At 38.2% G+C, this 21,725-nt stretch overlaps 1 protein-coding gene across 2 annotated transcripts in view; it reads right to left on the reverse strand.

The window, feature by feature from the left end:
* ZNF385D (zinc finger protein 385D) overlaps window positions 1-21,725 on the reverse strand; it is a 439,137-nt gene that overhangs the window by 125,521 nt on the left and 291,891 nt on the right. For both annotated transcript variants that reach the window (XM_086742663.1, XM_086742664.1), the window contains one exon: window positions 13,018-13,160. In XM_086742663.1, coding sequence (XP_086598789.1) covers window positions 13,018-13,160 — 143 coding nt within the window. The remainder of the gene's footprint in view (window positions 1-13,017; window positions 13,161-21,725) is intronic.

Genomic DNA, 21,725 nt, shown 5'->3' on the forward strand with positions numbered 1-21,725 from the left:
GAATTTTGCTTGTTTGTACTTTCACCTGAATTGCTCAAGGGACACTAAATTTAGCTTCTCACAGAGAGAACTATCAGCATCAATTTATGTGCCAAATCTCTTGCTGTATCACAGTAGCTTCTAAAGAAGAAATTGAAGGACTTTTGAAAAAGTTGCAGCAGTTTGTGAAGAAACAGCCAAAGGGAATAATTCTAAACGAAACACAGCTTTTCCCAATCAACTGAATGCTGGGACCCCAGCAAATAAAAGAAAATAAAAACTAATCTTCAGATCCATTTTTTTTTTGTGCAATTCAGTGTCATCTGAAACAGACATCTACCCACATTCTAGAAACTCAGTCTGTTTGAAGAGATAAGGGATTTTTTTCCTGACAGTACAGAGGAGACATGCATGCACAGTATTTGCTAAGGTAGACTTCTTTATTTATTTCTTTGCTTAATGGAAAAGAAAGGCATGGTGCTTAAGACCAAAAATACATGCTATCCTCTTTGTGCACACAAATTTAGGAACAATTCCCCTTCATAAGGGAATCCTTACTGAGGAACAGACAGTGAACAGCTGTGGAGCTATGACATTTCATAAAGAAGGATTTTCTCTGATTTCAGAAGCAGACATTCTTTTCAATTTTGTGCATGTTTTAGTTCAGTTTGAGACATATTTTCAGTGAGTACCAAGGTAATTTCTCCCTTTTCTTTCAAATTTAGAATGAAAAATATAATTAGGTTTCAAGCAGACATAGCTTCCATAAAGTGAAAATAAATAAGATAGATTTAGAGAGAACAAACTTGCCCCAAACGTTTCAGGAGATATTAATTTCCTGGGAAAAGTATGTAACTAAAAAGGAAAGGAACTTTTCCCCACCAGGAACAAAGGCATAAAGACTCGTTAAGTGGAAACTGGATACTTTAACTTGCTTTGAAATGTTTCCACCATTACTTTTTTGTGTGCATGTGTGTGTGAAGCAAACACATCTTTCAAATACCTGTTCTGAGATATTTCTAAGTTTCTCTTCTTGAAAACCTTCTGCTCTTCCTCTCACCTCTCTTCCAAGCCATATATCCAGTGTTTTCCAGTCCTTTCACTGTTAGTCTCTGCACTGCCGCTCCTCTCCCAGGCACCACTCTCTCATGTTACTTCGTAACACCAACAATAGCTTTTGCTGCTTCCCACAGCTGATAGTGCCATTTGGGAGGGCCCTGCTATAAATAACTCAGGCATCACCCCTGTGATTTATCTTTGTCATCTGAGTCCTAGCAATACCAATAATGTAATGGGCTGGATCCATTAGTAAATCAGTACATTTCAAACACAAAATATGAGTAAGGTGGCGGACATTTCTTCATTCACTTCCAGCTTCAACAAGCATTACACCTTAAAAATTGTCCTTAGACTTCTACTGTTTATAGCAAGTCATAGTTCATATACTCCCATCTCTTCCTACTACTTAGGCTGCCCAAAGAAATTTTCCTACGTATCTCCCTGCTTGGATATATTAGGCACTGTCTGGAGAAGGGAATGAGGAAACTCAAATTACCTCGTTAGTAGTCAAAATAAACAAACTCTCCTGCTGATTCCACCCAGCTCAGAATATTACCTCATGGAGGGCTATCACATGCCAAGACAACACATTTGGCTCAAGAACTTCCTAAAATATACCTCACTAGAGGCATAGTGTGACAAGTGTTGTGATATGTGTTCTCTACTCTTCAGCAAGTTTTCGGAAAAAGGCTATAGAAACAGATAATGCTATGGCCTGGTCCTGGCTTTTGTAACCTTTTTATAATCTTATGGCACCACCCTCAGGTACCATAGCTGCCCTACCTGTTGAAACTAAAGATGCATAGGGTCATCAGATCAACTACTTAACTTCTCTGACAGTGGAGATACGATTAGCTCAAGAACAACAACAACAAAAAAAACCCCTTGATAATCAGCCTATACTGTTTTCTTTGTATGGTGGACATAGTTCCCTGGATTTTTAACAAAGCACGGGTGTGATGGACTACAGATGAGCCTAGTGAAAACAGCACAGAAATAAAGGAAGTAAAGGCTGCAGGTTTATACCTTCTGCCTTCTTGACAAATGTCCCAGGAATAACTTGAAGTAATACCAGGCCCCTAAAATGTTTTTCAAATATTCCCTTCTCAGGGTTATTTTGTTCAACTGCAGGAACTCTTGCCATGGCCTCTATTTGTTAGGATCACTCCCTCTGCTGTTCAAACATCCTAGCAATTTCACAGTAGCAAACTACTGAAAGGAACTTTCCAGCAGGTTCTACACCACCTCTAACTGTAAAAAAGAATGTCTCTTTCCTACGTAACTTTTTACTTCTTATCTGCCATTTTCATTCAGTTATAGACTATCTAGCCTTCTATCGTGAGCCATTAAGAAAGTTTTTACATTTAATTCTGAACATGATCGGTTTTGTTGTATAAGGAAACTATACAATACATTTAACATTTTTGATTCCTTCTGATAAAAGGTAATATGCAAATGTAATATGTCATCTAAAACTTTTTACTCATGACATCACAAAACATTTAACTCTGGACAAAATAGAATGTTTGACAGAAAACAGTTGACTTATATTATTTGAAATAGTAAGAATTTGATACTCATCTATTTTACATAAATCAATGTACTTAAAAGAGAAACACTAATTTCCTGAGAGATATGAGCTTTTGTACTATTTTTTATGAATTATTTTGATTACTAATTTAATCTGTATGGGTAGTTACACAGTATTACTTTAAGGATTCAGTAGAGCCAAAGGAAAGATGCCAGGAAAAACAGTAGTTGCGTGAGAATCTGGAGTTCTATATCCTATTCTACTGTACAAGTCCAATATATAACCTCTGGGGATTTTCTTCCCTTATCAAAAAATGTTAGGATAAAACAAATTAGACAAGACATGAGCATTACAGAATATTCCATCAGAGTGCATTGTACAATGACTCCAGATAAATGAGTTCTTCAGCGTGTGCCACTTACTAGCCCAAGCTACTTAGACTAAGAAGAGTGTGAAAGAGCGAGCCCCAAGTCTTTTAATTATTATAAAGGATAAAAGTAAGGGTGTTTTAAGACAAGTTCTTGAATAACAGCAGTATTGTTACCGCATGCTATGAATAAGCAATTAATGAGGTAATTGTGCTTAGGAACATATTTACTGTGTGTAAAATTATCTGTCATGTAAACTCATGCTTTTCTCAACAAGTATCTTTGAAACTCCTAAGAAGAACAAACTGCAGGTTGTAAAAAAAAAAAATAAAAAAAAATAAAAATCAGGAAAGAGTTATTCAGCTAGGTTAGTAATACAAACATGCTTAAGGGTAGAAAAGATTCATGCCTTATTTTACATCTTTACAAATGTCTCTAATCAACAGAAATAATACTGATTTTAGTATTTTATCACTCTTTTTCCTCCTCAGACTACAGTAATCAAATCATTTCTTAAAGTAATTCCTTTTCACTTTAATTGCAGCTTTTTAAAAACAGGTTAATAACCATCCATATTTAAACTGTAGATTTTATGAGTTATACTTATTATGCAACCCATTAAAGTTTTATGGTCTTTGCAGAACAAAATAATCATTGATCTTTTTCATCTGAGTGCTATTAAGACAAAGGGTGTAAACATCAACTGATTAAAACATTACTTAAAATGCTTTATAAAATGCTTTATAAAATTTAGTTTTAAGTAATTCTGCTCATCAAGTCTTGACAAATCCGAAGAGCACTTCATTTCATTTCCTTTACAAGAATGATTTGCACGCAAAGCAAAAGCCTGAGGGACCCTCTGTCCCCAGTAAAGGCTGTGCTATTGCCTTTGCCTTCGATACTATGAGTTTCCAACAGCAAGTTATCTGTCAGCCCACTGTGCAGGGCCCTCTAGCAACTGTGTAAGGCAGGATGGGATAACTCAGAAAGTCTAATTTTTTTTTTGGTATTACTAATCATCAGTTAAGCAAACAAGCATGTGAAACATTTAGATCCTATTGATTGTTTTAATAATAAAAGAAACCACTTAAGTAAATTTTAAAAAATACAGGGAAAACAAAGCCTACTGTGTGCCATTATTAGGTGTGTGGAGCCCTTTGGCCAGAGATCATTTTCAGCAAGCAGGACGGCTCATGGAAACCTACAAATTTATACTCCATAACCTACTGTAGGAACATTTAGCTAATAGTGTAGTCATGAGCTTATAAAAACTGGGTGCTCCTGCCCTCCTAACCACTTCAGTTAATTATGGACATGAGTCTTGGCGGAGACTAGTTAGAAGTCCACCCTTTCTCATGTCGCAAAAAAGGAGCAGCACAAACATCTGTTCTTCAGCCACAAGGTGCTGAGTGACTGAAGAGTGACATACTGCCAGGAAAATCTTGAAGAAACTGTGAGCTATCAAACAGATGGTGGAAGTGCACATGCTATATGCTCAGCCTGCGTGAAGAACAACATCCTACCCTCACCCACAAAGTAAATACAATCTGCAGGCAGCAATTGCCAAATAACCACCAGCACTGAGACATTCGTAAGGACCTCGAATGAGGCCACAGAGCTGAATGCTGACAGAGATGGTAGCTGGAGAAGGCCAAATACAGGTGATGCTCTAACACACATACTGGAAATAAGTCTTCTGTATAAATCAAAACAGATTTACCAAAGGTGCACATTACATTCCAAAAACTGGACAGCAATCAGGAAATAGCTATGGTTGGATAATCTACGTCTCCATTATAGTTACAGAGATGAATTCAAGGATACGTATTATAATGTTCAGCAAGGTGAAATGGCACAAACTTAGGCTATTTTAAGACAATCTTAACATTTGCTTCCCCAGGAGAACGTGCATCCTAAAAACCTGAATTTCTACTGAAAGCAATCACAGAAGGTTGGAGCACCCTTGATACAAACTTAATTTAAATAAAAATAAAACATTTTAATAGATTTTTTTATGGTATCTACCATTTGTACCCACGAGCAAACTCTTTTAAGCTCTCAAGACTGCTGTATTCTATACGGCAAAAGGTGACAGCTGCTCATCATAAGCATGGGAGACTGTTAATTGCCTAATTGCAACACAATCCTAAACCTGTTCAAATAAGTTGTGAGGAATCAGAGAATGGGTTGGGTTGGAAGTGACCTTTAAATATCACCAAGTCTGACCCTCCTGCCATGGCCAAGGACATCTTTCACCAAATGAGATTACTCAAAACCCCATCCAACCTGACCTTGAACACTTTCAACGACGGGCCATCCACAACTTCTCTGGACAACCTATTCCAGTGTCTCACCATTCCCATAGTCAAAAATGTCTTCCTTATGTCCAATCTAAACTTACCCTCTTTCAGTTTAAAAACATTGACCCTTGTCCTATCACTACAGGCCCTGGTAAAAAAAAAAAAAAAAAAAAAAAAAAAAAATCTGTCTCCACCTTTCTTATAAGTACTGAATGGCCTTTAAGTACTGAATGGCCACAGTACGGTCTTCCTGGAGCCTTCTCTTCTCCAGGCTGAACAGCCCCAACTCTCTCAACCTATCCTCATAAGATGGGAGGCTCCAGCCCTCTTATCATCTTTGTGGCCCTCCTCTGGACCAACTCTAACAGCTCCATGTCTTTCTTTTATTGGAGACCACAGAACTGGATGCCGTTCTCCAGGTAGGTTCTCACCAGAGTGGAGTAGAAGGGGAGAATCATCCCCCTCGACCTGCTGGCCATGCTGCTTTTTATGCAGCCCAGGATACGACTGGCTTTTGGGGCTGCAAGCACACATTGCTGGCTCATGTCCAATTTTTCATCCACCAGTACCCCCAAGTCCTTCTCCACCGGGCTGCTCTCAATTCATTCACCACCCAGTGTGTACTGACATTGGAGACTGCCCTGACCCAGATGCAGGACCTTGCACTTGGCCTTGCTGAACTTCATGAGGTTCACATGGGCCCAATCCAAGCAATTCCAAAAACAGGACTAGGAGTACTGCTAAAATGGAAGGTAATGCTAAGAGAAAGATAATAAGAAAACTTTTGTTGATGCCTAGGTTGAAAGTTGCAGGAGTCCCAGGTATAAGTTGCAAGCAGAGGCCAAAAGTTTTTAGAGGAGGTTACAAAGGATTAAGGCTAGATTTGGTAGGATGCACCTTAACAATGCATCAAGTGCAAAGAAAATAATAGCCATCATTCTGGAGACAACTGCTAGGCAGCTAAGACACTACTCCCTAGCGGCTTTGTAGTGCAAAGGAAAACAGCAGCAATGCAATCACAGGCAACCATGGGAAGGTTACCTGAGGGATGCAGGAATACTTGCTTATACGAAGTCAGAATACAAGCTCTGTTCGCTGCCAGTGACATAGAGTACAGATCAGAGATAAGAACATGCACACAGCGTATTTCTGGAGATCACGATCCATCCTAAACTGACTCAAAACTGGAAAAAGATGAAGAGCTTAATTTCACCATATCTCCTGAGCTGTGAACACTCCCTCTGCATCAGAGATTCAGAGCTTTACTGTTATTTCAAACAGCGCCCAGGGTGTAGCTTAAGGATTTAAATATACAGCAAATAAATCTGGCCAATTCAATCAATTGAATATTTCATACTGATGCTGATTCATTCCTGTTTTGCAAGCACCAAATAAAAACATCTGAATTGCCAGGATTTTCTTGTGTTTGCTCATTCCCTAATCCCTCTTCTTCCCCTGCAGACTTCTTCATTAAATGTCCAGGCCAGTGATGAAAATGTTATTATAATAAAGAATTCCTGAACCCAAACATCATTTTTACAACCTTCCCTATTTTGAAAAATATTCTCCTAAACAGCATAGCCATAGAGAAGAGCATAGCTATCTTACAGCTCAATTGCAGTGCTATGGAAAGGAAAAGAGCAAGCCAAACGTCCTCTTTCTAGACACCTGTAAATAAGCAGCCATGCAAGGAATATCCCCAGAAGCAATAATCCCCTCTGTCTGAAAAATTAACAATTTGGTGCGGTAGAGTTCTTCACCTGATAAAGGTCCTTCTCATGGAAATAACACTAAAAATCAGCACAGACTATGTTTTTAGTGCCAAGTTCTTCTCTAGAGGCAGTATTCCATTTTGATTCACATGAAACTGAGGCCATTGTGTTGTCCCCTGACTATCCTCTTCTGGAAACAGAGCATTCTAACAGCATGTCATCACTACTGAAGTTAAAAGAATTTTATATAATGAGGAAAAATAGTCTTGTTACACTCCTCTGCTCAATTAAGTCAGAAAATATAAACCAAAACCATTATGTACAGACATACAAAAAACCTGGGTTTATTTCATAAATTTCAGGCTGCTAATAGTTAGAAAAACTAACATGTATTTCAGATTCCTCCTCCATTCTTTACTATCAAAATTTACATCTTATTCATAATATCCAGAAAACTGACACATCATTTCTGCAGCACATATCTCTCTTCTAGATAAAAAACTATCTGGGACAAGAGCCTAAGGAAAAGATTTTTAAAATGCCTTCCGGTAGGTTTTTGACAGGTTTTCTCCACATTTCCTGGCATAATCCTTCCCAGAAATACTTGTCAGCAAGCAGGTTTTCTACATTGTCCATTTCTATCAGTTGTCTGGCCGCAATTGGACAAGACTGCATTTTCCAAGCAATCACGAAGCTACGCTCTGTACGAGCTAACTCAGTGGTTATCAGCAGGCCAGGCATAGCCTGACAGCAAGCCCAGAGCGGGGAGAAAAGCAGCTTTCAGCGAAACAAGCCAGCTATAATCGCCTACTGCCGATACCTACAAACACAGGCTTCACCTCTATAAATAGAGAGTCCAGCCTTTGTGCTGCCCTGGAAACTGCAAGGATGCTGCACAGGTTGATTTTCAGGAAGCAATGGGCACCTACACTGGCACCCTACCCCAAGCTGCTGCTGAAGTCCTAGTCCATGGGCAACGGCCGCCGTTACCTCCTCCTTCTCCTTTCCCACATGGGAAATCTACCAGGGGAAGGTGAATCATGAAGCCCTAAAAATTGCACCTGGCATAGAACATCCAAACAGGAATAATCAGAGGTCTGAACAAGGATTACTACAGATGGATCATGAGAAAGAGATGTCTGTAGTGTAACAGTTCATTTTTCATCCATGTTAAGCATAGTTCTGATATTGCCAATGCTTTTCCAAATCATAACTTCCTAGTCAAAACTGTAATCGTGTTTCTTTCCAAAGGATGCTTCTTTGGGAAACTTACCACTGGAAACAAGGGGAGATCCGGCTTTAGGATGGAGCTTTTCAAGCAACATCCCTATTTCTGCTTAAAAGCATTTACTCAGATCTTCTACATTCTGGACCTTTTTCACTACAGATGATACTCATATTACAGTCTACAAAGTGTGACACAGTATTTTTTAGAGATTTTCCAGGAAAATGGTTAGCATATCCTTCAAAGAATAAACAAACAAGGAGTGCAATGCATTGTCTAATTTTCCACCCAGTAACGGCAAATGACCTAGATTTGTAAACTAAAATCTGTCTCTCAAGAGGGTGAAATATCTAATTCTGAGAGCTTAAAAAATAAGCAAAACCTAGTTTCTGATGCATCAGTGCTTTGAGGATGATGGGCTTTGGAGGTATATAAAAGATCTAACTAAGGTTTTTTCTGTGGGACAGTCAGTTAGGGCTGACGCTGATATCCAGAAAAATGAAGCATTTCCTCTTGGTTCAGACACTGATATAAATATTTTACTACAAGTTAATTAACTTATAGACTTTGATGCTTTGTGAAATTTCTTTGGAACTAACTATTGGCTCACGAACAGAAACACCACATAAGCACTTTCACTTGTACTCACAGATGAGCATGTATTCGATACAACTGCTGAGAGCTTTTTGTCTCTAAGAACTAGTTCTTAGAAGCATGCAGACTTAAAACTTCTCACTCTACAGATGAAAATGCAGAGGTATACAAAATGTTTGCTAAATTATCTCAAACACTTTTCAGAAAAGACAATTTCTTCTATTCCTCTGACAATCTTCAAATCATATTTTAAAAAGCTACGTAAGAATTATCATCATAGTTTCTTTCATTCATAAAATTTAGCCATTTAAATCGCATACACTTGATTTATCTTTTTATATCAGATAAACTTGCAATGAACTTGTGATTCTTCAGAGTCTGCACCAGTGAGCTGTTTTCAGTTTAAACAGCTGCGTTGTTAAAATTTCTTTTTGCACACGACTTGAGGGTACCCATTTGCTTCACAATTAAGAGCACAGCACCTACAAATGTTCAGCTAACCAGATTGTTAATTGGTATGTTTGCTTTACGCTTTCTTGTATAAATAGAAAATGTTCCTCCTGAAAGAGAATGGTTCAAAGGTTCATATGTTATCTTCCTTGCATTTCTCAGGTTACTCACTTTTTATGTTTCTCTCTCCCCAGTGTCCAGAGATATTACTGACAAAGTTTGCACACCCCATGTTATCTTTTCTGTTCTCTGCTCTGATGAAAGCCTTTGCCTTTGTAGAAATCAGTGCCGAATGTTTTCCTCAGAGGAGGTGGCCAGTAAAAACTGAGCTAGCTTTAGACTAAAATCATCAGTAACAAAAAAAAAAAAAAAAAAAAAATCTTATGTTTGCAATAAACTTACATACAGTGAAAAAAAAATGACAGAAAATACAACACCTTACTATTATTATTCATTGTACTTAAGGTCAGTATTTGGCTTTGTTAGTTCTTATGTACGAGCCTGAGATTCTCCATTGGTAAGTTACTTTTCCTTTCACCTCTCCTAATATTTCTACTCAGTTCATCAGAATCCTCAAAATCTCTTAAGATTGTCTTTAGGTAAAATTAGAAGCCTAACTGCTCGACAAATGGGATCATTGCTCTGTAAAAACATACAATACAATGTCAGCACTTCTGTCATCTGATTTTTTTAGTAGAATTTAATGTATCAGCTGTGAATAGCTTATGACCTGTGCCATAATGTGCGATTCATCTAACCAAATGTTGATGCAGCTGAGCCAGTCCCTCATTACAGTCAGCAGAGATGAATGTGAACTTTCAGGGTTCACTTCACCTCATGTCAAAAGTAGACATATAGGCTGCTTGCATTGCAACCTACTTATGTGTATTTTTCTCCACTTAAAAAAAAAAAGGGAGAAATTGTTAATTTTTCTCCACTCTCTTTTGTGAAGAAACTTAGGCTGATTAGCTCAGATGCTTGTGCCTATCACAGTCAAACTCTGAAGTTAAGTTAGTATTGCCGTAACCAGAGACCACTTCTTTTCTCTGAAACATTGATTTGTTACTCAAGTTTCCCCTTGATCATGCTCTTCTCAAGTGAAAGCTGTTGAAAAGTGCCCAGCAAATGGCCAAAACTCTGGACTTCCTTCTAGCCTCTTGGGAAGTAGCCTGGATACACTGACAAACTCATTATTTTCTGTGGAATTGTGTGAAGGTCAAGAGGTCTTTAGAAATTCAATTCCTAAGACACAATCTATGACCTTGACATCTCAGTCAAGGGTAAAATTAATTTATCAACAACAAGAGAGAGCATGTTCGGTTCAGGTGTTCAGAGTTCTGGGTCTTTTACTGACCACCTACTTGACCTTGATTTAGCCACAGAACGTAAATGCTTCTCCACTAACACTGTGTAAGATTGTCAATGAAGTCAATGAATATAAAGCATTATCAACAGCTACAATCATTCATGAGCATGCATATTTACGAAGACCATTTTTTTTTTTGGCAAAACATTTGTTTTCTGTCTCATATTCACACACTTAAAGCCCTTGTCAGACATCCTGTTTAAAGTCTAATGTAACTCATGGATTACCTTCTCCTTAGGCTGATAATGCTCAGGAGCACCTGATGTGTCCCCAAAAGATTCGTCAGCTTGGAAAGAATTTCTGGAAATATGCAGAACTTCTCAGCTAGCCTACATGTTTGGAGGATGCCATTAACCAGCTCTGGCATATGAGCTAAACATAGCAGCGTTCAATATTGTACTGTTCAGAATGCAAATGGGAACACTGAGGATGACACCACATGTCAGCACACATGATGAAAAGGCAAAGGGCACATTGCAAGGCAAAGATGCTGAGCAGCAAGGCAGGTGACAGCAGCTCTGATGAGAGCATCCTCACACTCAGGACTGACATATTCAGCAAAGGTGGACTTGGCAGATGTCCACACATCACAGGAAGCAGTACTTTGCACAGGAACAAACTTCAGAGTAATGTTAAAAAGGGCTCGTAGCCTCACTATTGAAACTGTTGAAACTGTTGAAAAATTGGAGAGACAAGGTGTCTGTAAAGTCCAGTTACAGTGCTTATACCAAAGAATACACCACCAATATGATGTTCGGGAATAACAGCATTTTTATAGGAGTCTATTTTTACTTTCTTACTTCCAAATTAATACGGGCACATCTTCCCCCACCTCTCCCTCAAGATAATTACAGTATAAAGTCAGTCTTTTTAAGTAAAAGAAACTGCAAATTTATGGAACAACTTAAGATAAACAATTATTTTTAAAAATTGATCAGTATAATTACATTTGAATTATGCAGAATCAATTAGCAAAACAATCTGAAGAGTCTGAACTATGGAAAATCCTATAAAAACCAGAAATTCTAGAAGATAATTTCTAAAAATCCAGCTGGCCTATTGCTTTAAATACAAACAAGGATCACAAAACAAAACTGGTAAGAAAAAGCAACTAAAGCATACTAACCAAGTCTAATGGTTTATGCATTTCATTATGAGTTGTCAGTAACTTGGTAAAAATTAGCACTTTTACAAAAGTTGCTACACAGCTGTATACATTTTAAAATTTGAAAAAGTTTCTTTGTAATAATGATTCTTTGACATACTGCTTCCAAGCATATTAAGACTTGCAGCTTAAAGCTTCTCTGATCTCTATTAATGCTGTGAATTGCTTGAATTTAAGACTGCATAAATAAATACTTTTGACAATTGGTTAATTTGAATTACTTGAAAGCAAAGTGAACATCCATAAAAGGTAAATAAATGAACACCTAATTATGAAGATTTGCTATTGATTACTACAAATTGCTTCTAGAATGGGCAGGTTCTTTTACTACTCTTAATTACTGTAATTAAGATTTCTGCATATTAATTAGAATTGGTTTTGCATAGCAATTTCCACTCCTCTCTGTATCTCTCGAAGTAGGTAGGCACATACATTCTTTTTTTTTTTTTTCCTCTAACTAGTATATGTAAATAAGGAAAAGAACTTCCCAGAGTACATTCAAATTAAAAAGGGGCATAATTCTGTAAAGTCAAAATTAACATAAAACAAAGCTAGATCTTTTTTTTCTTTTAGAGCATTAAACATCTCAGCCAAAACCAGGAAAATCGAAACATTCATTATATGTGTCAGTAAAATAATGAAAATATCTAAAAATAATAAGATTTCTATAGTCAAAGATAGCATGACTAAGTTAAAAAAAAATTAAAGAGAAACCTAACCTTGTGGTAACCTAAACCCTGAGAAATAAAATACCCTAATCTGAAAAAATCACAGTGGATTGTTTGCTAATGCATAGCTCATATACCTGCTAATGCCACTCTCATTCTTACTTTAATTGCCCAGACAGGTTTATCTTTTGTAGCCCCTCCAATCTGTAAATTTTAAGTATTTCTCAGGAAACCAGTTGGACACAGGATGTAGAATGCCATCACTCTGAGAGCTTCACTCCCTGAGAGTTGTAGTGAACTGCACATCTTAAATTAAGAGGGGGAAACTCACAAGCCCTAGAACTGGATATGACCTGCAACTTTATTGCATGTCACTTGGAATCATATAATTTTTTCCTTCTACATTACTTCTGGCTAACACTCAGCTAGGCTTTAATTTACGGCCTACCAGTGTGCCTGAAAGAGCTACTTGGCCCTCAGTAAGGCAGAGGATATTCCAGGTTTAATTGAGTACATAAAATTCTACTTTGTGCCCTCTTGAGTCTTCCATGGAAACTGTGTCTCACTGAAGTGGACAGTAACTGTTAGGAGTGTACTTACTGCATTGAAATTAGGGAAGAGATTGACTGCTGTGGCAGTGTCCAGAGGAAACGGAAGAAATGGTTTAATATCCAGCGACGGCTGCAAAGGTGGAGCAGGAGGACGCACTAGGGCTGGAAGAGCAGGGCTCTGGCATGTACCACCTAGGTGTAGAAAAAGACAGAAGACATTCAGCAAGTACTATGATTTGGGGAGGGGTAGGGAGGAAGCCAACACAAAAAAAAAAGCTACAACAAAAAGCGAATACTGGATTAAACAAATACATTTTTATTTGTCCACAAATTACTGCATTACTGAAAAAGAGCACAGTTGACACAGCGGCTGATGGTTATAATTATTTGCCAGTAATTTCTTCACATGTCAACCTATCATTATTTAAAGTTAGCTAATAAACCATTTCTCTCCCTGGAATATCTGGAACAATAGTTCAGCATACGTCTGACTTGCCTTCAGAACTTCAGCTAGTCTTATTCTGCTATAATTTTAGTGTTTCATCCCAATCCTATTGCTCAACCCTCCAAAGGCAAACTGCTCCAGAAGAAAAAGAACAACTAGCTGTTTGGCTCAGCAAAAGTCATGTCATTTGCAGGCTTTTGATTTTTTAATTAAATTCTCACTCACGGAGCTTACAGCTTCAGAGGTAACCTAAACCTCGCAAACACAAAATACCTTGCTGCCTGAACAGTTGATCAATACAAATCTAAACTAAGAACAATTTCAGCAGCCACCGAAAAAATCTGTTTGTGGAAAGGTCCTGACGAACGCTTTCTGCTCTTGCAAGGGGTGGAGCTGGTTCAGACTTGGTGCAGCAGAAAGCTCCTCCTGGCTCATACTACCAACCACCAGCTCTGTGGGAATGTAATGCAAATGAAGAAAGCTCCTTGCATACCAATAAGTCGGTACCTGCTTGCAGCGGACTCTGTTTTTACTTATTTGTTTGTCCCTTGCAACAGCCAGCTAAAAGCTGGAAGGATCTAAGTCCGTTCTCTGCTTCCAGTGTCTCCCATGTTTTGGTCACACTCCAAAACATCAATTCCCTGTTAATTAAAGACTATTTGGATCCTAGGAAACTGCTAAAATATGCCAGTGTTCTTCTAATCTGAGATGCAGGCAACAGACTGTAAAAACCTGCTGGTAAGAGTCCAAAAAACATTAAAAAAACCTCCAAAACCCATAAGGGGAGTTTTATCCCACTCATTGAGCAGAGACACAGGCAGACAGACCAACAGAGGGAGAGATCCAAAATCTGTTTCTTTTTTTTCCTCTCACACGTACAGACACTTCATTAGACAAGCTGCATACATTCTTTAAGAGCCCAGATAACAAAGCAGTCAGAACAATATATGGAATCTCTCCATATTTGGCCAGCAAATCTGCTAACAAGGTTTGCAATTCAAAGTGTCTAATTGAGGGCTAACAGCATAGGATTTAATTAACCAGTTGTAGCAGATCATCCACACCTCTGCTTCTGGGTATAAAATCAGCTGGACCCAAATTTTCAAAGACAGTATTTTTTTTTGCCAGCTTTCAACTCCTCTGTGAAGCATTTCACCAAGAATCGTTGAAAGGAAAACATTACCCACTAGTAAACTAAAGGTATTGGATTAGGGTTCACTCCCATCTCATGCTAGAGTTTTCCCTAGAGTAATTGCCATTTTTGGAGTAATTCCTACATTTACCCCAATGTAAGAGTGTACCCAAATCACTCTTCCCATGCAGCAGATAAGGATATGGGCAACAGAAAAGCAGAGGGCAAGCAGCTCTGCTTTCCATAGCTCACCAGCATAGAATCATCACGTATTTCATGATTGCCATTGTTTTGGCAACTGCTACATTCCCATGGAATTATTACAAAACCAGTGTGAAAATAAATTTAACAGGTCAGAATGGTGACAAGGTAGTGTTGAACAGGCCAATCTTACCCCCTCTGAAGAGGAAAGACCTACAGAGATTTTTTTTTTAGATGCTGGACATACTTCATTTTTCTCATGTAAAGCTTTTACAGACCATGAAGGGAAGAAGTCACTCCTGCTAATAAAAACCTCACTAAGAAATCTCTAGGTTGCACCTGAGATTGTCCAGCATCACACAGATGTGCCAAGGTGAGCATTGCTTGGCAACAGCAAAGAATTTGAAAACTATTAAATATCCCACAACTCAGATACAAATGCAAACTGGACAAAAATATCACCTACGCTTGGGGACCCAGCTCATCAAGTATATTATCTCAGTGCTATGGAGGAGAGCCTCGCAGGTTTGGATTACCTACAGCAACAGCATCTCTAGCCCATACTGTTCTAGAAGACCATGCCACAAAGGATGAAGTGTTTCTATTCTGTGATTCTTCTCTGTAGCATGACCAGGCACTCACCCACCTGCCGCTGCCAGACAGTGCTGCATAAAGTCATCTGGGGACAAGAACATGCTTTAAAAGGAAAAAAATCAGCCAGTTCTGCAGGACCTTGGCTGGGACTCTTGAGCCTCTGGAACAGAGTTTAAAATCTACCACAGTCCTGGCTACAGAGGCACAGAAAATGAGTATGTTCAGGAGCACAGCTGCATTCTGTTTTTGCAATAGCGTCAGACATGTCCCTTAATGATGGAGCATGTGATAGGTATCATGAAATTTGAGCTTTTGCTTGAAAGAAATTATCTAATGTTTATGGCCACAAAAATTAGCTACTCTTTCCATTTAACATGTGCAGAGTTGTACTCTAGACGCAGCAAGAGAAAACCTGAAGCAATGGCAACCACTTTTGTGACTGAGCTTAACTGAAAAACCTTTGGACAACATTTGGGAATGTCAACATTAACTATTTCCATCTAACCCATTAGCAGAGGGATGGAGAGTGGCAGAAACCCTCTGGGAAGAGTTCTTGAAGAGCATGTGTAGAGAAATTCTTACTGTGAAGAAGGCAACATCAAAGGCAGAAATGATGACAGAAGGAAAACGTGAGAATCAAGAAAGCCAAACTGAAGGGAAAGAAAGGGGAGTGCACTAAAACTCATAAAGCAGAATTTACTTTGTAGATCAGTGGTGCTATGTATGACAACAGCACGCCTAGACAATTACTATAGAAAAACATAGATGCTTTTTAGTCATCCAGTGTTACTATATAAGCTTGTACAAAAAGACCTCCATAGCTTTCCCTGTGCAGATGCAACACTGCTGATCAACAAAAAATGAAGGCCGAATGTCAGCATTTTTACAGATTTCCTGCTAGCAAGGTTTGGAGTTCCAGTTTGACCAATAAAACTAAGATAACATCCCACACCACTGACAGGCTTTGTCCACAGCCTGTGCTTGATGGTATGTATTGTTACCTGAAGTTCACATAGACATCCTTGCCAAATACTAGGTGCATGGACAGCCTGACTTAAGAGACATAACAGTTCCCCAAAAATGTAGTGCAGTGCAGGTCTAAAGCTACATTTTATGAGTAGTGTGCTACAATTTCTTAAAATAGCAGGACACTAACATATTTACTAATTCCAGTGTTACCATCTAACTAACTCCATCCAAGTTAATGATGTTACAGTCTCATGTCTTTCTAAAGAAGAGTCTTTCCAACCTGTTCAGATCCTAAATGGAAGATTAACGTTCCAGACATTTGGGAAATTCATAGCAACATTTTTACTGTATTTTTCTTTGTAGGAAGTACAAGAATAATACAATTTAGAAGCTTAATTAGCTCAGCATTTTAACTAAAATTGAAGAAATAATTTGTTTCTTCAATTTTCAGGCAAATTAAAACACAAGCAAGATAATCTCTTAGCCAGAGGCACTAGCAATACATCCAATAAGTGTGAGCAAACATGTTTGGAAAAAAAAGCTTGCGACAAACCTTTGCCCATTCATATCTCACTGAGACAATTTTTGAGAACTCCCCCAGTGTCAATCAAACCGTGCATTTTTACACATGGATGCACTTTTGCATCTCCAGTTGGGACTAGACATTTTTCCCTACCACTAGATAATCTGTTTTACAGTACAGCATTATGGTCTGAGCACAGACAGCCTATGCGGTACAAAGCCACACGTACAACATGAGGTTCATGCTGTCTGTGGCATAGCCTACTCAAGTGCTTCTCCTTCAGAAAAAAAAGTGGTGATACGAGCTTCATCGCTTCAACACTCTTCTTGCCTCTACCTGGAACCAAAGGAAGACAACAGAAACATTCAGATGAAAAGTGGACTCCTGCAGGTTCAGCCTCAAACTGTCCATTCCATAAGGAATCGTCACATTGTATTTGTTTAGAGTTGGAACGTGAATAAATACTGTTTTCCCCCACCCTAGTTTCGACTTCAGAGACCATGTTTCACTACAGAATTGAAAACAGATTTTAAAATGAAAAGTCATTCTGAAAAGATGAAACTATACTTCTTTAAAAATGCCAAAATTCTGCCCTTATCTTAAAGATATTCTTGTCACAGTTCTTTAGAAAAAACCTAACAGCTTCTGCGGGAAATTTTTGCTTTCAATGAAACAGCATTTTCTGATAAGAAAGTCTCCCATGCAAATTATTGTGCCTAGTTAACCATAAAGATCCCTCAGATCACTGCCAGGTAAAGAGTATGAACAGCTGTAAGTACTGCCCCTAAAATGTGGATTAAGAGAAGAACAAAAACTGAATATGCACAAAGGAAACAAAAGGAAATAGTCTTAGACTAAACAGACATGATAGAGCAGGGGTTTTTTTTATATATACAGGGTAATAAATAACAAATTTTCTTAACGTTTCTGAAGGAGGTCAAAATGCCTGTCCCTCAGGTCCCCTAAAAAACAGCTCAACTATTTGGCATGCCCATGCACTATACTTTGTGACTTGCCTACAGAGAAAGATATGCTACATCTTCTCCTGCATAGCCTTTTCTCATGCACACTCTGATTCCCAATCCTTTGAACTCAACTACAGGTTTAGATTCCAGAAAAAGAATCACCAGATCTATTATCAAATAGCCTCTGCTAAGGAAATATCCAGCCCAAATTTTGCAGACGCAAATAATGTAGATAATTTTTTGCAATGCATTTGGAACTTGGAGGCATGTAAACTGGGCAGGAACTTTAAACTAATACCCCATTAATCTAAATCATTTGCAGTTCTTCCATCACTATTACCACCATATACACCAAGTGAAAAAGCAAATCTCTGCAGAATTCCATTTCCATTCCTTCATTACTTTGCAATTCCTTCCTTCTGGCCACGTGTACAGCCATCTTCAATACATCAGAGACACCCTAAACTATTGTTCAATTTTTCTTCCATCTTGGAGTCTGAATTTGTTCTCAGTAGCATAATTTGGTTTCTCCAAAATATGGATATTCCCAAGTTTTCCACCCCGTTTTGCACCTCTCCCAGTATTTCCATGATAGCTTGTTTAAGGTCAAAACAATACACACATTCTGCCTTGGCAGAAGCTCAGAGAACCTTTCAGCTGGTACAATTCAGTGGAGTAGCTGGGAATGCACCACTGGTTTCCAACTTAAAAATTAACTTCTAGGTAACTTTAAAAAGTATCATTATTTTTTTTTTTTTATATAGGAACCTAATATCTAAGATTTCACACCCAATAAACATTACAATATATACTAGAGAGCCTGAGCCAAAAGAGGATTTTTTTCTCCTAGTAAATTTTCATTAAACTAACTCAGGCTATTTTAAAGTATAGAACTGAAGCAGTATGTGAGGAGCTCATGTTCTATCTTATAAATGCTAAGAAACTTACATTTGGATAACTCAATAGCAGCTAGAACTTTTAATTAATTATTAACTTAGTTTGCCAGTGGGCCAAAGAAAGGGCATATTTGAAAGGATTTTCTTCAAAAAGACAATAAAGACATAAGCAATTAAGAACTGTAGGCTAGCCATGATGAAAAATGAACTTTCTTTATCTAAAATATTAGCTATTGCATTTAGGTCTTCAGAGAAGCTGATAAAATGGGAAATTCAAAGACATCCAAAGACAGAAGCATAACCTTCTCTGGGATATAATAGAGACAATGCAACACAAATGGTAGATCTGGCTTTTAGGAGTTAGCTTAATGTAATTTGTCATGACCCGTAGTCACTAGGGTACTCCTTTTATCACTGTATGACAGTCTTCATTTTTGCTATATTTATTTATTTATTTATTTTAAAAAAAGAATACTTAATTTTCACTTTAAAGGTAAGTTCAGTTCCATAATAAGTAGTTGTTGCGGTTTAACCTGACAGGCAAGTAAACACCACACAGCTGTTCACTCACTCAGTGCCATGGGGGAGAGAATTGGGGAAAAAGCTAAAACTCATAGGTCGAAATGAAGACAGTTTAATAAGAAAAGGAAGGGAAAATAACAACAACAACAATAATAATGATTATAAAAGAATATACAAAACAAATGATGCACAGTGCAATTGCTCACCACCCACTGAGCAATGCCCAGCTGGTCCTTGAGCAGTGGTTGCCATCTGCCAGCCAACGCCTCCCAGTTTATATGTCCAGCATGACGCCACATGGTATGGAATATCCCGATGGTCAGTTGGGGTCAGCTGTCCTGGCTGTGTCCCCTCCCAGGTTCTTGTGCACTTCAGCCTCCTCGCTGGCAGGGCAGTATGAGAAGCTGAAAAGTCCTTGACTTAGTGAAGGCACTGCTCAATAACAACTAAATCATCAGTGTGTTATCAACATCATTCTCATCCTAAATCCAAAACACAGCACTATACAAGTTACTAGGAAGAAAAGTAACTCTGTCCCAGTCAAAACTAGGACAGTAGTACCAGTGATCTAATCTGACATGGCAAAATAGGCTGAAGTACAAACTCAGAATATAGAAAGTTAGCTAATATGCAACCCGTAAATTTTAGGTGTATAAAAAGATCCACTTTAAATTTTAAATATTTTATTTTAATAGGCTACATATTACTCCCTATGGACTGAAAGGAGGTTATGTGTGAATAAATAATGTGATGCCTGTTGAGAATTTATTGCTCAGAAAATCTGTTTTCTTACCATTTGTAGTGTTTGAATTCTGTCCTTGCAAGGATTTTGTTGTTATTGTTGTTTTGTGAGTGTTTTGGTTTTTTCCTTTTTTTTAGAAGGGGAAATGAAGGTCTCAAAACAAAATGCTTTTGTGTCCTCCACTGTTCACAGACTGTTTTTAGAGAGTGCTTTCATTATGTAATAATATAAAAAATATTTTCACAATGAGGCTGTCCACACTTAAACATAATATTGTTTCATATAATCCCTCTTAGCTTCAGAAAAGAAAGAAAAAAATCCAACTGTATTAAATATTTGAAACTAGAAAAGAAGAACCCTCAAAATGGGGCTCCAACCATACCAGCCTTGATCCCATTGATTCTCCTGAGACAACTTGAAGATCAAGTACACTGAGCGGCAGTACAAGCTTTCCTTTCATAGGTTTTGCTGTTAGTAACGTTCAAAGTGGCTAGCCACTGCTAAGAGGATGAATGCAACATCGTCTCAGCTGTGGAGATCTGTGAGTAATTGATTTTTTCAGTTCACTGGCCAAACCAAATAAAAAAAAAAAAACTAAAAAAAAAGTAAAACTCTTCCAGTTTGGCACAAATCAGTACCCACTATTTATTTATATAGTGCATTTTTTCAGCACATACACTATTCACCTGGAAAGTCTCAATCAGCCCTGGTCATGTGCTGCTATTCAAAGTATTATTTTGTCTAGAGACAATATTTATTCTGTGATTCCTGCAAAGCAAGCTAGTTTAGAAAAAGAACTCTTTTTTAAAAAAATTATTCTTAGTTTTAGAAATTAGTTTTAGGGTTTTTTAAAGTCTTTTTTTCACACTTACTAGCATTTTAAAAAAAGATAAAATCATATATCCTGATGAAATAATTTGGATTGAAAAATGTACCTCTCTGTACACCTAAAGGAGTAGATTTCAATTTTCATTGTTTAGAATCCTATGAAACTACTATTATGATGCTGGACTAGGAAAATGCAGAGACAAATTTGCACAAATATTCTGACATCCATTATATCTTTCATTATTGTCCTTACTTCTGGTAAACAAGCTCATGTTCCTTCTCCCTTTTTGCTACCTTCTTCCCTCCTGTTCCTCTGCTGTTATCCATCTGCATTAACAGACAGATGGGCCCAAGTCAAAGTCAATAAAGTCCAGTCTCTCTGAAGAGGATCAAAGTGCACAACATTGTGCAGACCTTAGCCATCTCAGGCCACAAGGACGCCAATGTTCGGGAGCAGGTTCGGGATCATCTGAAGAACCTAAAGGTGCACAAGTCCATGGGACCTGATGAGATCCATCCGCGGGTCCTGAGGGAACTGGCGGATGAAGTTGCCAAGCCACTGGCTATCGTATTTGAGAAGTCGTGGCGGTCTGGTGAGGTCCCTGATGACTGGAAGAGAGGGAACATAACCCCAATTTTTAAAAAGGGGAATAAGGAAGACCCAGGTAACTACAGGCCGGTCAGCCTCACCTCTGTGCCTGGCAAGGTCATGGAGCAGATTCTCCTGGAAACCATGTTAAGGCACATGGAGAGCAAGGAGGTGGTTGGTGACAGCCAACATGGCTTCACCAAGGGCAGATTGTGCCTGACCAATTTGGTGGCCTTCTATGACGGTGTGACGGCATCGGTGGACAAGGGACGAGCAACTGACATCATCTACCTGGACTTGTGCAAAGCTTTTGACACTGTCCCGCACAACATCCTTCTCTCTAAACTAGAG

This window comes from Chlamydotis macqueenii, chromosome 2, assembly GCF_036417535.1.
Source record: "Chlamydotis macqueenii isolate bChlMac1 chromosome 2, bChlMac1.mat, whole genome shotgun sequence".
NCBI lineage: Eukaryota > Metazoa > Chordata > Aves > Otidiformes > Otididae > Chlamydotis > Chlamydotis macqueenii.